General features: G+C 32.1%; 1 protein-coding gene across 1 annotated transcript in view; it reads right to left on the bottom strand.

Annotated features, from left to right (window-relative positions):
- The window catches only part of DPY19L2 (dpy-19 like 2), a gene marked incomplete at both ends in the record, with an annotated part of 85,432 nt that overhangs the window by 45,961 nt on the left and 27,177 nt on the right, over positions 1–12,294 (bottom strand). Inside the window, 5 exons of the mRNA XM_081284688.1 lie at positions 889–988; positions 3,426–3,517; positions 5,704–5,761; positions 7,883–7,976; positions 10,874–10,994. Coding sequence (XP_081140814.1) covers positions 889–988; positions 3,426–3,517; positions 5,704–5,761; positions 7,883–7,976; positions 10,874–10,994 — 465 coding nt within the window. The remainder of the gene's footprint in view (positions 1–888; positions 989–3,425; positions 3,518–5,703; positions 5,762–7,882; positions 7,977–10,873; positions 10,995–12,294) is intronic.

Here is a 12,294-nt window from a genome sequence, read left to right as displayed (position 1 = left end):
AAGTTTCATCAGTCCCACTGGATTAATGAATTTGCTGACAATGAAATGTTGCTTATTAAGAATATATTCCATTATGTTGGCATGTGCAAAAAAATGAAAACCAGAGGGTAATTTCTGTGTAACAATCTGTAAGGAAGTATAGCAGTGGAAATACTTGAAACATTCTTTAAACATGCAATGTCAATTGACTTGAGGTTATAATTGCACTTTTTGTGGACAATTGGCAGCATGAGGCCTCTTTGTAGAATTTTTCACTTTCAATTTACAGAATATTATTATTATCAGTGTTTGTTAGGTGGAAAGGAACCCTAATGGAAATCCTAGTATCATGAAATTTCATCAGAACTGTTCTTTTATTTTCTCTACCCATTCAGTTTCTTGCCATTAGTTACTTAGGTGTTTTGGGAAACAGGATATCTCAATTCCTGTAAGTGATATCATGATAAAAGCTCTGAGAAATGGTTCCTACTCAAATTCTGCTCTTCAGACAAAATGGCCAGAATTCAGCTACCCTAGAAGTAGAAACCCTACACTAGAAGTAGATCATAAAGAGCAGGAAAGACTTTAGCTATCTTGTGATGTGGCACCAAAATGAGTTGTAAGGCAAAAGAAAAATACACAGGTAGATAGATACACAGATGTTATCTCAGCAACCAGAAAGAAAATTTGTTAAATAATAAATCATTTACATGTTCATCACTAATATTCATCAAACTAACCAATACGCTAATAGAATGTAATTAAATCATTGTAAGTTATGCATTTATTATACAGTTATAATTATTTATATTTTAAAAGTCTTTCAGGGCATAAATATAATCACATGTTAAAATTTCTACAGAAAAAAATATGTTACATTTAACTTAAATTAGCTTAAAATCATCTTACCTGTGTAAAAAGTATAAACTGAGCAAATTGCCAGGGAAGCATAAAAGCAATATTGGAAGCACAGAGTGCAATGAAATGTTTTCCGTTATTGTGTGAGGTCCTTAAATGGAAAGAAATGATACCAGTAAGTCTTGCCACGAACATAGTCAATCATTTTTAAAAAATAAAGAAAAAGACTACTTGCAAAATAATAAAATCTAAATGATCCCCTTACCTTTGAAAAAACAACTAACTTTGGAACTCAGTTTACTAAAAAGAACTAAAAATGCCTAGAAAATGCCCAGTGTAGAACAACTATAATTAAAGAGTTTTAGGAACAATATTGCAAAATTTATAATTAGATAAAATATTTTAAATATAAAAGTTTATTTCCCTGTTGATATGCCTAAAATTCAGAATTTAATATCCCAGGGAAGGTCAGAGATAGGACATGACAATAATCTGGCATGCCTCACAATTTTTTCTTATATGCATAGACGTAATGTTTATATACTACTATTTTTATGTTTCAGAAAATAATGAGGAAAATTTTAAGTGCTAGTGAGGAAATAAGTTAACAACTATGGAAACACTTTAAGGCAAAAAAAAATTTAAAAGAACAAATTAAAAATAGTTCCAGAATGTAGTTAAATCATTATGGCTGAAGTTTAAATTGTCTGTTCTGCAATACTAAAACACATTGGTAACCAACTCCTTTTATCACAGAAAAGTTGAGTATATTTAAGAATCTGATAAAAGAAATACATATATTTTATGTAAATAATAAAACAGCAACAGTTCCTTTTGTAAAAGCTGTACTGGGTTTTGACAAATCCTTATATAAAAGTAGATAACTTTTCAAAAACAGCATTTAAAACATAATGTCAGTAATATTATCACAAAATATTCATTAAGCACTTGGTGATCTTGCATTTTATCAAGCAAAATCATTTTTGACTAAGGTGTAGAATATAGCACATGCCTTCAAGAATAATTTCAAAATATCTAAGTAGGACATTTCAATCCAGGAACCCCTGCCTGGCCAGATTAATGTAATTTCAATAAATCTTCCTGGTAATTTAACTGGTAAGGGTTGGCGGAGGTACTGGTGGTTTCCTTCACTATAATCTTTCAGAGGAGGTGATGTACCAAACAAACCTATACAAATCTGTATATAGGAAGCAGACTTCCAAAGACAAATTCAACACCAAGATAAACTTGTCAGGTATGTGACACATCAGGGGTTAGTCTGCTCTCAAGATTTGTAAGCACATCTGGATGTATTAGTTGCCTTCATTTAATCAGCAATCATATAAGGCCTTAAATATTTGCATGGGAATATGCTAAGTGCTCTGTGGTTAAAGCACAGTACAACACAGTCTGTGCTTGGGTATACTTTTATATATATATATATATATATATATATATATATATATATATATATATACACACACACACACACACACACACACACATACATATATGTAGATGCAGACATTTGTGTACATAAACATGATTCATAAATTTATACTTTTAAGAAAGAAAGAAGATATATGTACACAGATGATTTTCATATAAGATGGAAACTGCCAGGGATTCGAAAATGAAGCAAAATAAGGCTCTCTCAGAGTTTGGAGTGATCATTATTTCATTCAGTGAGATCTCACCACTAACATTCTATCAAACTTATTCCTATGACAGTTATTTATAGTACTCTGCTACTAATTTTATATTGTTTCTCAGACCTCTTAAATTTCTGAAATGCTTCTAAACTTAATCCCAGCCAAAACTGTGTCTAAGAAAAACAGCTGAGATGACACTGGCTGATTGCTAGAAACACCATTAAGAAATAGGGAGATATATATATATATATATATATATATATATATATATATATATATATATATATATATATCACATAATCTTTATAACACAGTATTTCCCAAATTTGTACACAGAGCACATTTTTCATGGCACCTATATTAATGCTCCATCAAGACCACATATTGGAAAAAAAGATGGGTCAGAATACAAAAATTTAGTCTTTGCAAACTATATATAAACACATAGATTTTGATCTATGAAGATATAATGTATTTATCTAAAACCTGTAGCCTAAACTCTTAAATTGAGATTAATTTTTACATAGTAATTTTTAGGTTATCATCTTAACTCTATGCTCATTTTATTTATTTATTTATTCATTCATTTATTTTTATTTTGGGCAGGGAGAAGTACCTGGGATTGAACTCAGGGGCACTTGACCACTGAACCACATCCCCAGCCTTGTTTTTTTTTTTTTTTTGTATTTTATTAAGAGACAGAGTCTCACTGAGTTGCCTAGTGCCTTGCTTTTGCTTAAGCTGGCTTTGAATTTGTGATCCTCCTGCCTCAGCCTCCTGAGCTGCTGGGATTACAGGCATGCACCACCACACCCAGCTCTTAAAAAAACTTTTAAAAAATCACCTATATTTGGTAATTACAATTCAATATATTGAGTAAATTTTTATAAACATAAGTTAGAATTTATTTCATTTTCTTGTATAAATGAAAATTACCTGAGAATCATAGTTAAAATATACATCTGAAGAACAAGGAATGGATATGAAAAACTTTCACGGAGAGGTGGTGTCCACATTACACGGGTAGCCTGAAATCAGTAAAATGCTCAATTTATGTCATGTTCCATTACAACAAACATTATTAATTTAAAACTTAAGGGTTGGCTTACTTAACTTAATTTTAATACTAGGCTCACTAGATCCTACTTCTGTGTCTAAGAAAAACAACTGAGATGACACTAGTAGAGCTTCTCAGGTTTTGGAGCTCACTTCCACACAGCCATTAAGTAGAGAGTGATTAACTACCTATTCCAGAAATCAGTGAAAGATACTTCAGACCAAGCACAAGGAAACCCAAAGGCCAAAGAAGAGGGTAAGGATAGGGACTGTGAGACTCCTGGATCAGGTCCACGTGCCCGTCCTGCAGGCTTGATCCTGGAGTTTCAGGCTTTGAGGTGTGTACCTCTCCAAAAAATATGTAAACAAATGTCACCTAGGGCATTTGTAAATACCAAGATTACCACTGAATTTATTACATACATCTTTAAAAGAGTTTACTGCAAATTTTAAAAACTGAAAAAAATCTTTTACATGTTGATCACTAATATTCATCAAACTAACAGAGACACTAATAGAATGTGGAATTATATTATTTTCTTAAATCATACATGTACATAAGCTTTGTAATTATCCATATTTTGAAAATTTGGGGGTGTCTTTCTCAAACTAATGCATATAATAAATTATTCATTAAATTTTCATATATACTTTAACACTTTCTAAGACATATGGGTGTATGAGTCAGAATTATAAAAAAAAAATTTTATCAAAGATTCTGAGGGCTGGAGATATAGCTCAGTTGGCAGAGTGCTTGCTTTGCATGCACAAGCCCCTGGGTTCAATCCCCAGCTCCACAACTAAAAAAAAAATGAAAAAGAAAAAAAAGAAATTCTGGAAAGAATTTAAACTTTTTAATTTGCAAGAGTCTTTTATTGTTCTTCTAAGAAATCAAAATTTTAAACCTTCAAAGATTAATTATGTTAAAAAAGTCAACTTGGGCTAAGAGTGTAGCTCAGGCAAGGCAGAGCACTTGCCTGGCATATGCAAAGCCCTGGGTTCATTCCCATCACTACACATGAACGTGTGTGCACGTGCACATACACACACACACAAACTCAACTCATACCACCAGCTGTCTGTCATACTCAAGTAAAAGGCTTTTTATGTTAACAGATACCTGAATGACAAGGCATTTGTTTGCTTTAAGTTAATATATTTGAAGCATTTTATGTGCAATTTTTATTATTCCCTTATATAACTTATTAACCCACTTACAACAGATAAAAAGACTTTTCTCCTATGTAATCTGTGCCATTCCAAAAGTTAGCAGTAAGATTCTTTTTTACTGCCACATCTTTGGCATATAATGGAGTTTGTTACATGATATATACTCAACATTTTGTCAAGTGAATCAATGATATTTCAAGTAAGTTTCTATGAGCTCTTTTTTAGGCAATTTATGTTGTTCTGGGATGAATTAGTAAGCTAATTTCTATCTTAAATTTAGCATTTGTGTTTGAAAAGGGACCATGACATGATAGAAAGAAGTGAGACAGTTGGGTGGCAATGCCTCAAGTGAATGTCATCAGGCCTGAGGCCACTTCCATCCTTGGACATACGCAATGGCATAAGGTTTCAGTTATGCAAGATGAGTTAGTCCTATAGCTCTGCTGTTGTACAACATTTTATTAATAATGCTGTGTCACATACTTAAAAATTTTTTTAGGAGAGCAGGTCTTATGTTCAGTGTTCATGACAATTAAAAGTTAAGTACATATTTTATAAATAGAATGGAAAGTGAGGATCTAAAACTACACAGATATAGAATGAGAAACCCAGCTACATCAGGTAGTGAATCTTGGATAAGAAACTAATCTCTCTAAAATTCAGTTCCATAATGTGTATGGTGAGGAAAAAAAACTACTTCCAAAGATTTGTCAGAAATAAACAAAAGTAAAGTGAAGTGCCTGACTTGACAAGTACAGTGTTTCCTCTTTTCTAAAGAATATATGTGAATATTTACTAAAACCCATGCAAGATATTTCATATATTTAGTTCTAATGATTTAAAACTTTAAATCAACACAATTAAAATATCAACTTACAACATAAAGTTCTTTAAAATATTGCAAAATTACAAATAATATGCAGTTACATATTGTTTTAATGATATTTCTTTGTTCCTATACAGACCCTAATTTTTTCTAAAAACGAACCTCTCCATGGTTGAAAAAGAAGCACAGTACTGTAATTAGACCTCCTAACTGAGTCCCACTGTTTTATAAAAAAAAAAAAGAGCATAGTTACAATTTATGTATAGCAAGTTTTCCACAAAACTATGTTAGAATTTTAAATCATGGTTATCCATATTTAAAATACTATAACAGTAAGCCATTACTTGTAAAAAAAAAAATTTAAATACCCAGGTAGTCAAAGTTTTAACCTTGAATGTATAAAGAGACAAAACAAACATATAATAATCTAAATTTTAAAATTTATTATATTTAAATATTTTCTGAATGATGATATAAGGTCTGAACATGATTATTTTTTAACAAACAGGTCAGCATTTCAGAGTCTGTATTCTTCAAAAAATGTAAATGGAGATAAATTTTTGTCTTTTGAAATTGGATTTAAGGGACTGAAAGATACAAGAATCTAATAGCTTCATTTGATAGTAATTTCAAATTGTATAAGTAACTGCAATTATTCTATTGTTGAATCTGAAGTAAGCAGTAATCAGAATACAAACATCAGATCAAGGATGGCTAATAATCATCAAAGATTAAGAGCCATTTGTTTCTTTCTTTTTCTTTTTTCTTTTTTTTTTTTTTTTTTTTTGGCAGAGGGTACTGAACTCAGAGGCACTCGACCACTGAGCCACATCCCCAGCCCTATTTTTTGTATTTTATTTAGAGACAGGGTCTCTGAGTTACTTAGCACCTCACTTTTGCTGAGGCTGGCTTTGATCTCACAATCATCCTGTGGGTCCTGGGGATGAATGTGGCTCAGTGGTTGAGTGCCCCTGAGTTCAATCCTTGGTATCAAAGAAAAAAACAAGAACAAAAATAGGAAAACTAATGGGGAATCATTTGCTATAGACAGACTCACTAAAGGAAATTTAAAAAGGAAGAAGTTGAAAGAAGCAGTGTGAGAAACAGATGATTCATTCTAATAGGAACTAGGAGCATGTGAATAAATCAAACATTTGAAAACAAAAACAATGATAACATGGGCTGCTATGGAAAGGTAATAGGAATACTAAACTAGGGTACTAACATGTAAGATGTGAGAGGCTGTTTTGAAATATTTCCTAAAATACTTCACATTGATCAGAAGGGAAAAGATGTCAGTTCATTTTAGACTTTCAAGTTAGATGTACTTGTTAACATTTATGGTTAATTACTAACGGAATAAAAATAATCTACATTCCAAGTTAATGCCAGTGAGGGAGGGTGGCCAAAAATTCCCCCAAATTTCTATTTCTTTTGTTGCTCATATGCTATAATTCCTAGTCTCTTCACAGTTTGGGTGACATTTTTATAGCCAATATTGGTTATATCTATGTATTTTCTTAAAGACTAGTGACTCTTAATGTATTTGGTATTCTAGAATTTTGTAAGCAATTTACAGAGACATATTTGCTATTTTTATGGACTTTTCTTCTTGGTTACAAGATGATTGCTGGAACTCCAAGAATCATAACTAAGTAAAAGCAGGAAAAAAATAGAGACGAGGCAGCTGAATTTGTCCTTTTGTGACAAAGACAATGCTACACTAGCTGAAACCATGGCTGATTTTGCCCTATTTTCCACTGGGAAAAGTTAGTTCATATGGCTCTCCCAAGAACTATGGAGAGTGAGGGCAAAACACATGATTGTTATAATTAATTCCAACTATCATCAGAGACTGAGACCACTGCTACTCCAAATAAAACTGTGGTACTTCTATCAAAAAGCACAGGCTAACAGATGTAAGGATCCATCATAAGTGATGTATAGTTTTTTTTTCCCATAGCTATCTTAATCTCACATTTACAGACATTAAAATATGAAATAATTTTGCTATTAATGCCAACCAGAGTTCCCCTCTAATGCTATAGTAATTTTATACATAAACTAGAGACATTTTCATTAAAAACTTTGTTAAGAAATCTTAAGTTAGTTTTTAAAATCCCCACACAGATAAAAAGAGAGGCCTTTAAAGATATTTCTGTGACATTTTCAGTTTCTGGTTGTATTAATAATGGTTAAGCCTCTGAAAACAATCAAATGAATGTACAAACTTTCCTTCTACTAATCAATTAACCTTATTAATTGTCCTTTTCATTTAATCAAGAAACATCAGCCAGTCCTTATAACCTCTTTGTAAGATCTTTTAATTCAGTAGTCTTACCTCAGGTATGTACCATATACGAAGAATAATCCCATCATTAGTCCATTTAAAATAAAAATCACAGCAACATAAAAGCAAGCGGGGTCTCCCAATCCTTTGAAAAGACACAAATTATTCAGTGTTTAATGAACAAATGTTATAAAGCAATTGGGCATTCTTTTCTTAGTGCTTTGTAATAAGAGCTCATGAATCTGATGAAAGCATATACTTTCCAAATACCTGCTTTCTTTAATAGTTACAACAATCTTTACCCTTGTACATGTTTCTTTTTTTTTTTTTCTTTCTTTCCTTAGTACGGGGAATGGAGCCTAGGGCCTAGTGCGTACTAGGCAAACACTCTATCACCAAGCTACATTTCCAGCCTCTATAATGTATTATGTAGTTACATTTATGCTTTATTATACTCACACTTATACTATGATGATTTGTTGGAATTTCACACTAGTTTGTCTGCAACTCTCTACAGAACCACTTCATGAATTCCAAGAAAAAAAGCCATATCTTGTTATACTATTCATGTCTTTTGCCAAGCTCTGGGATAATAAATATTGTACCCCACCTCAAGGAGCAACTTAAGCCTATATGAGATGATCCAGTTATTTGATTAATTATTGTATGTAGCAAGAATATTAACATATCTTGTATGTTAGATTGTGTTTTTATGTATAGCACTTTGTGTGTTTTATAATCATCATTTCATATAATTCTTAGATGAGATTTATAAGATTATTGGGATGGAAGTATTCTGTGTTGATATTGAAAAAAACAGAACATAGAAAATTACTTGCTAAGATGTGCTCAACTTGTTGGATCTAAAATCTGAAGTCTGGCCCATGTGATTCCTTCTTATTCCTGTCCACTCCTTTCTGCCCACTGTAATAACTTCTCTGGTTTTACACACCTCTCTTCAATGCTAGACCACCCTAGCCTGTCACATGCTCTCTTCTCAATCTGCTTCCACTTCCTTCACCTCAATGACTATCTATATAGAGATGACTCCAAGTCTATCCCAGAATGCTCTTCTTATTCCTAATGTTATACATCCAGGTAGCCACTTGACATCTCCACTTTGAGGTCTCTCAATTACCACAAATATATCCACAATGAAATGTAGTGATTCAACCTGATACTTTTCATGTTTCCTACCATTCAAAGGAACTCAAGCTACAAACCAAGTAGGGTTACTTGGCTCTTCATTCTCCCTCTTCTCTCCCATCAACTGCCAAATCATGTTTATTCTACTTCCAGAATCTCTCTGAAATCCAGGGATTTCATAATATTTTTCTACAATTGCTTGCTGAGACCACAGCCTTCTTTTACCTGGCCTTACTGAATCCACCTGCACCTTATATTAATAGCCTTTCCATATAGCTGTCAAAGTCATGTCTAACATGTGAACCTACTTAAGTTCTTCAGTGGATAAAGTACAAAATTCTTAACCAGCATCTGGCCCATCATGATCTGACCCTTGCATGCATTCCCAGCATCATTTCACACCAATTTTCTTCTCTATCTCTGTGTTCCACTTCTAGTCTTTCAGTTCCCTCTTGCCTCCGGACTTTTGAATATGTTGGTCCCTATTCTTGAAGCATTTCTCTCTATTTCTCTTGAAATATTTCTCACTCCTAACCTCAGCAAACTTATTATCTCATTTGTAATATTCACCACAGTTCTAACACTTAACAGCCCTTTTATAGTATACAGTTTATGAGATCAAGGACACGTGTCCACTAGTCAATTGCTATGTCCCAAGTGTCAAACAATAACCTGTTTACTTATTGTGAACTTAGTAAGCATTTCTTGTGTTCCTATATAAGGTGATGGTTTTTCATCCCTCAGAAAAAGTTATATTTCTAATTGATTGAGTCATTGAGTCTTTTATTTAATGAGGCATTTTCTCCATTCCTTTATGTTGTAAAAAATATAATTTTCCCTCAGACAGCAGTTTAGTTTTAGATTTTATAAATGTCATGTAAAAGAATCAGTAAAATATTAGGGAAATGTAGATTTATTTTATATCTCAAGAGCTGAATGTTAAATGTAAATACAACCATACAAATGCATTTGTAAAATATAGTCAAGTAGTCATTCTGTGGAGAATCTAAAGAAAAAACAACTGTAAAAACGTTATGCAAGTAGAAGTATATGACTTTGAATTAAAGTCTTTAGGGACTTGGATTGTAAAAGTGCTAGATTACAAGTATCTTAAATAGAAATGACTATTTACATGTCCTGAAAAACTGTTTAAATTCCAAAAATGTTTCTTTGACAAAGACACCAGTGTAGAAGATACATAGGAAGAGTTTACTTAGAATTATTCATGGAATGTAAGCACACAATAAAGCAATATTTCTAATAAAATCAAGTATTGTATTAAAAATATTGTATATGTAAGTATGTGTGCATAATTAATGTTATATAATAACTATTACTAGCATTGTTGAATTGTTTAATCTATCCTCAACATTTACATACTGAAGTCATCAGAAACACTCTTTTTTTTTCTTCAGTATTATCTCATTCTGAAATGGAAAACTGATTTTTACTCAAGATTGCTTTACACTGGCCAGATGCGGTAGCTCATGCCTATAATCCCAAAGGCTGTGGAGGATGATGCAGAAGGATCATGAATTCAAAGGTAGCCTCAGCAACTTGGCAAGGTCCTAAGCAACCCAGCAGTACCCTGTCTCTATATAAAAACTGGCTGGGGATGTGGCTCCATAGTTAAGCACCCCTGGGTTCAATCCCCAGCACCAAAAAAAAAAAAAAAGATTGTTTTACATTGAAGTGTATTTATACTCAAATAAGGAAATACAGAGCCTTCTCAGAAATCTACTTGAAAGTGTAAAATACTTATTGGGGTAAGACATTTCTAAGGTATTCTAGAGAAAAAAATTAATCACAGTACTTTACAGGAATTGAGTCCTAACACTCTGAGATGTTTATGGAAACAGCAAGGACAGCACAGAAGCATTTTAGGAAGAAACATGCCTTCACAGCTTTGAACTTCGTTAAGAGGTTCTACTCTGGTGACATTCCAGCAGGTCTTAGTTTCTACCCCAAATAAATTCGTTATTCCCACGAATGTGCGATACCAGTAGGCTATGATTACCTATAAAAGATAAAAACAAGAAGAGAGAATGGAAGAAAATATACTCTCTTAAAATAATAATTCTTCCAAAACGCCAATTTACGATGGTCACCTTTGACATTATAAATTTTCACAAGTTTATTTAAACCATTGCATCTAGGAAACAGTCATTTTAAAATTATATATGTAATATTTATATAATCAACTATAAAATCAAGTCTAAAAATATATAATTAAAATAAAACTAATAAAAATACTAAGTTTTACAGGACATTTAATAACATTTAATTTAGGTTTCTGAATTTATTTCCTCATTAAAATATATAAAATATAGTTTATAGCAGCACAATTCACAATAGCCAAGTTATAGAATGAGCCCACAGAGCCCTGCAGTAGATTAATGAATAAAAAAATGTGGCATATACACATAGTGGAGTTCTACTGAGTTATAAAGAAAAATGAAATTATGTCCTTTGCTGGCAAATGGATGGGATTGGAGAACATCATGCTAAGTGAAATAAGCCATACTCAGAAAGTTAAGGGTTTTTCTTTCATATGTGAAAACTAGAGAGAGAAAAAAATAAATAAAAATAGGATCCCACAAAATTAGAAGACCGACAGAATAAAGATAGTGAATAAAAGGAAAGGGGAAGGGGAAGTATGTACTCAGGAATAAAAATCAAAGAAATTATGCAAAGTCTGTGTATAAATATACCACAGTAAATCCCACTTTTATATATAATTATAATGTACTATTTGAAAATAATAATAGAAGGGAGAACAGTAGAATAGAGAAAGAGGATGGGGAGAAGAAACATGGGAGGTAGTAAGGAGTGAGACTGATCAAATCATGTTATATGCATGTGCAAATATGTCACAATGAATCCCCCTATTATGTCTATTAAGTACTCATAGAAACCATTTATATATATATCAAAAACTGGAATGAAATGGAATAATAGCTTCTGTGCCCATTAAAACTTTTGCCAAGCAGAAAATTTAATTAACCAATTCTTTGCAATCTGCAATTCACTTTTAAAAGTCTAACAATGTGGGGGAGGGGAGAAAAATTAAAAATTTAAAAATGTTGATATCAGAAATTTTTTAAAAAGCGATAAAGATTTTATAAAAAAGAATGTGAGACCTTTGGGGGTGGGGAGCAAAATAAAATAAAGAAGAGTTAAAAAAATAAAATAAGAATCAAGTAGAACTAACACTGTTAATACTTTAGATGTCCTTCCAGACATCTCCCTGGGCATTAGAAGCAGCACATAGCTGAAGTCACTTGATACTACATAATGGCATCATATTATAGACATTC

This window comes from Spermophilus citellus (assembly GCF_964194105.1).
Source record: "Spermophilus citellus genome assembly, chromosome: 3".
NCBI lineage: Eukaryota > Metazoa > Chordata > Mammalia > Rodentia > Sciuridae > Spermophilus > Spermophilus citellus.
Note: the sequence above shows the minus strand (reverse complement) of the source record. Positions and strands in the feature narration are given on the sequence as shown.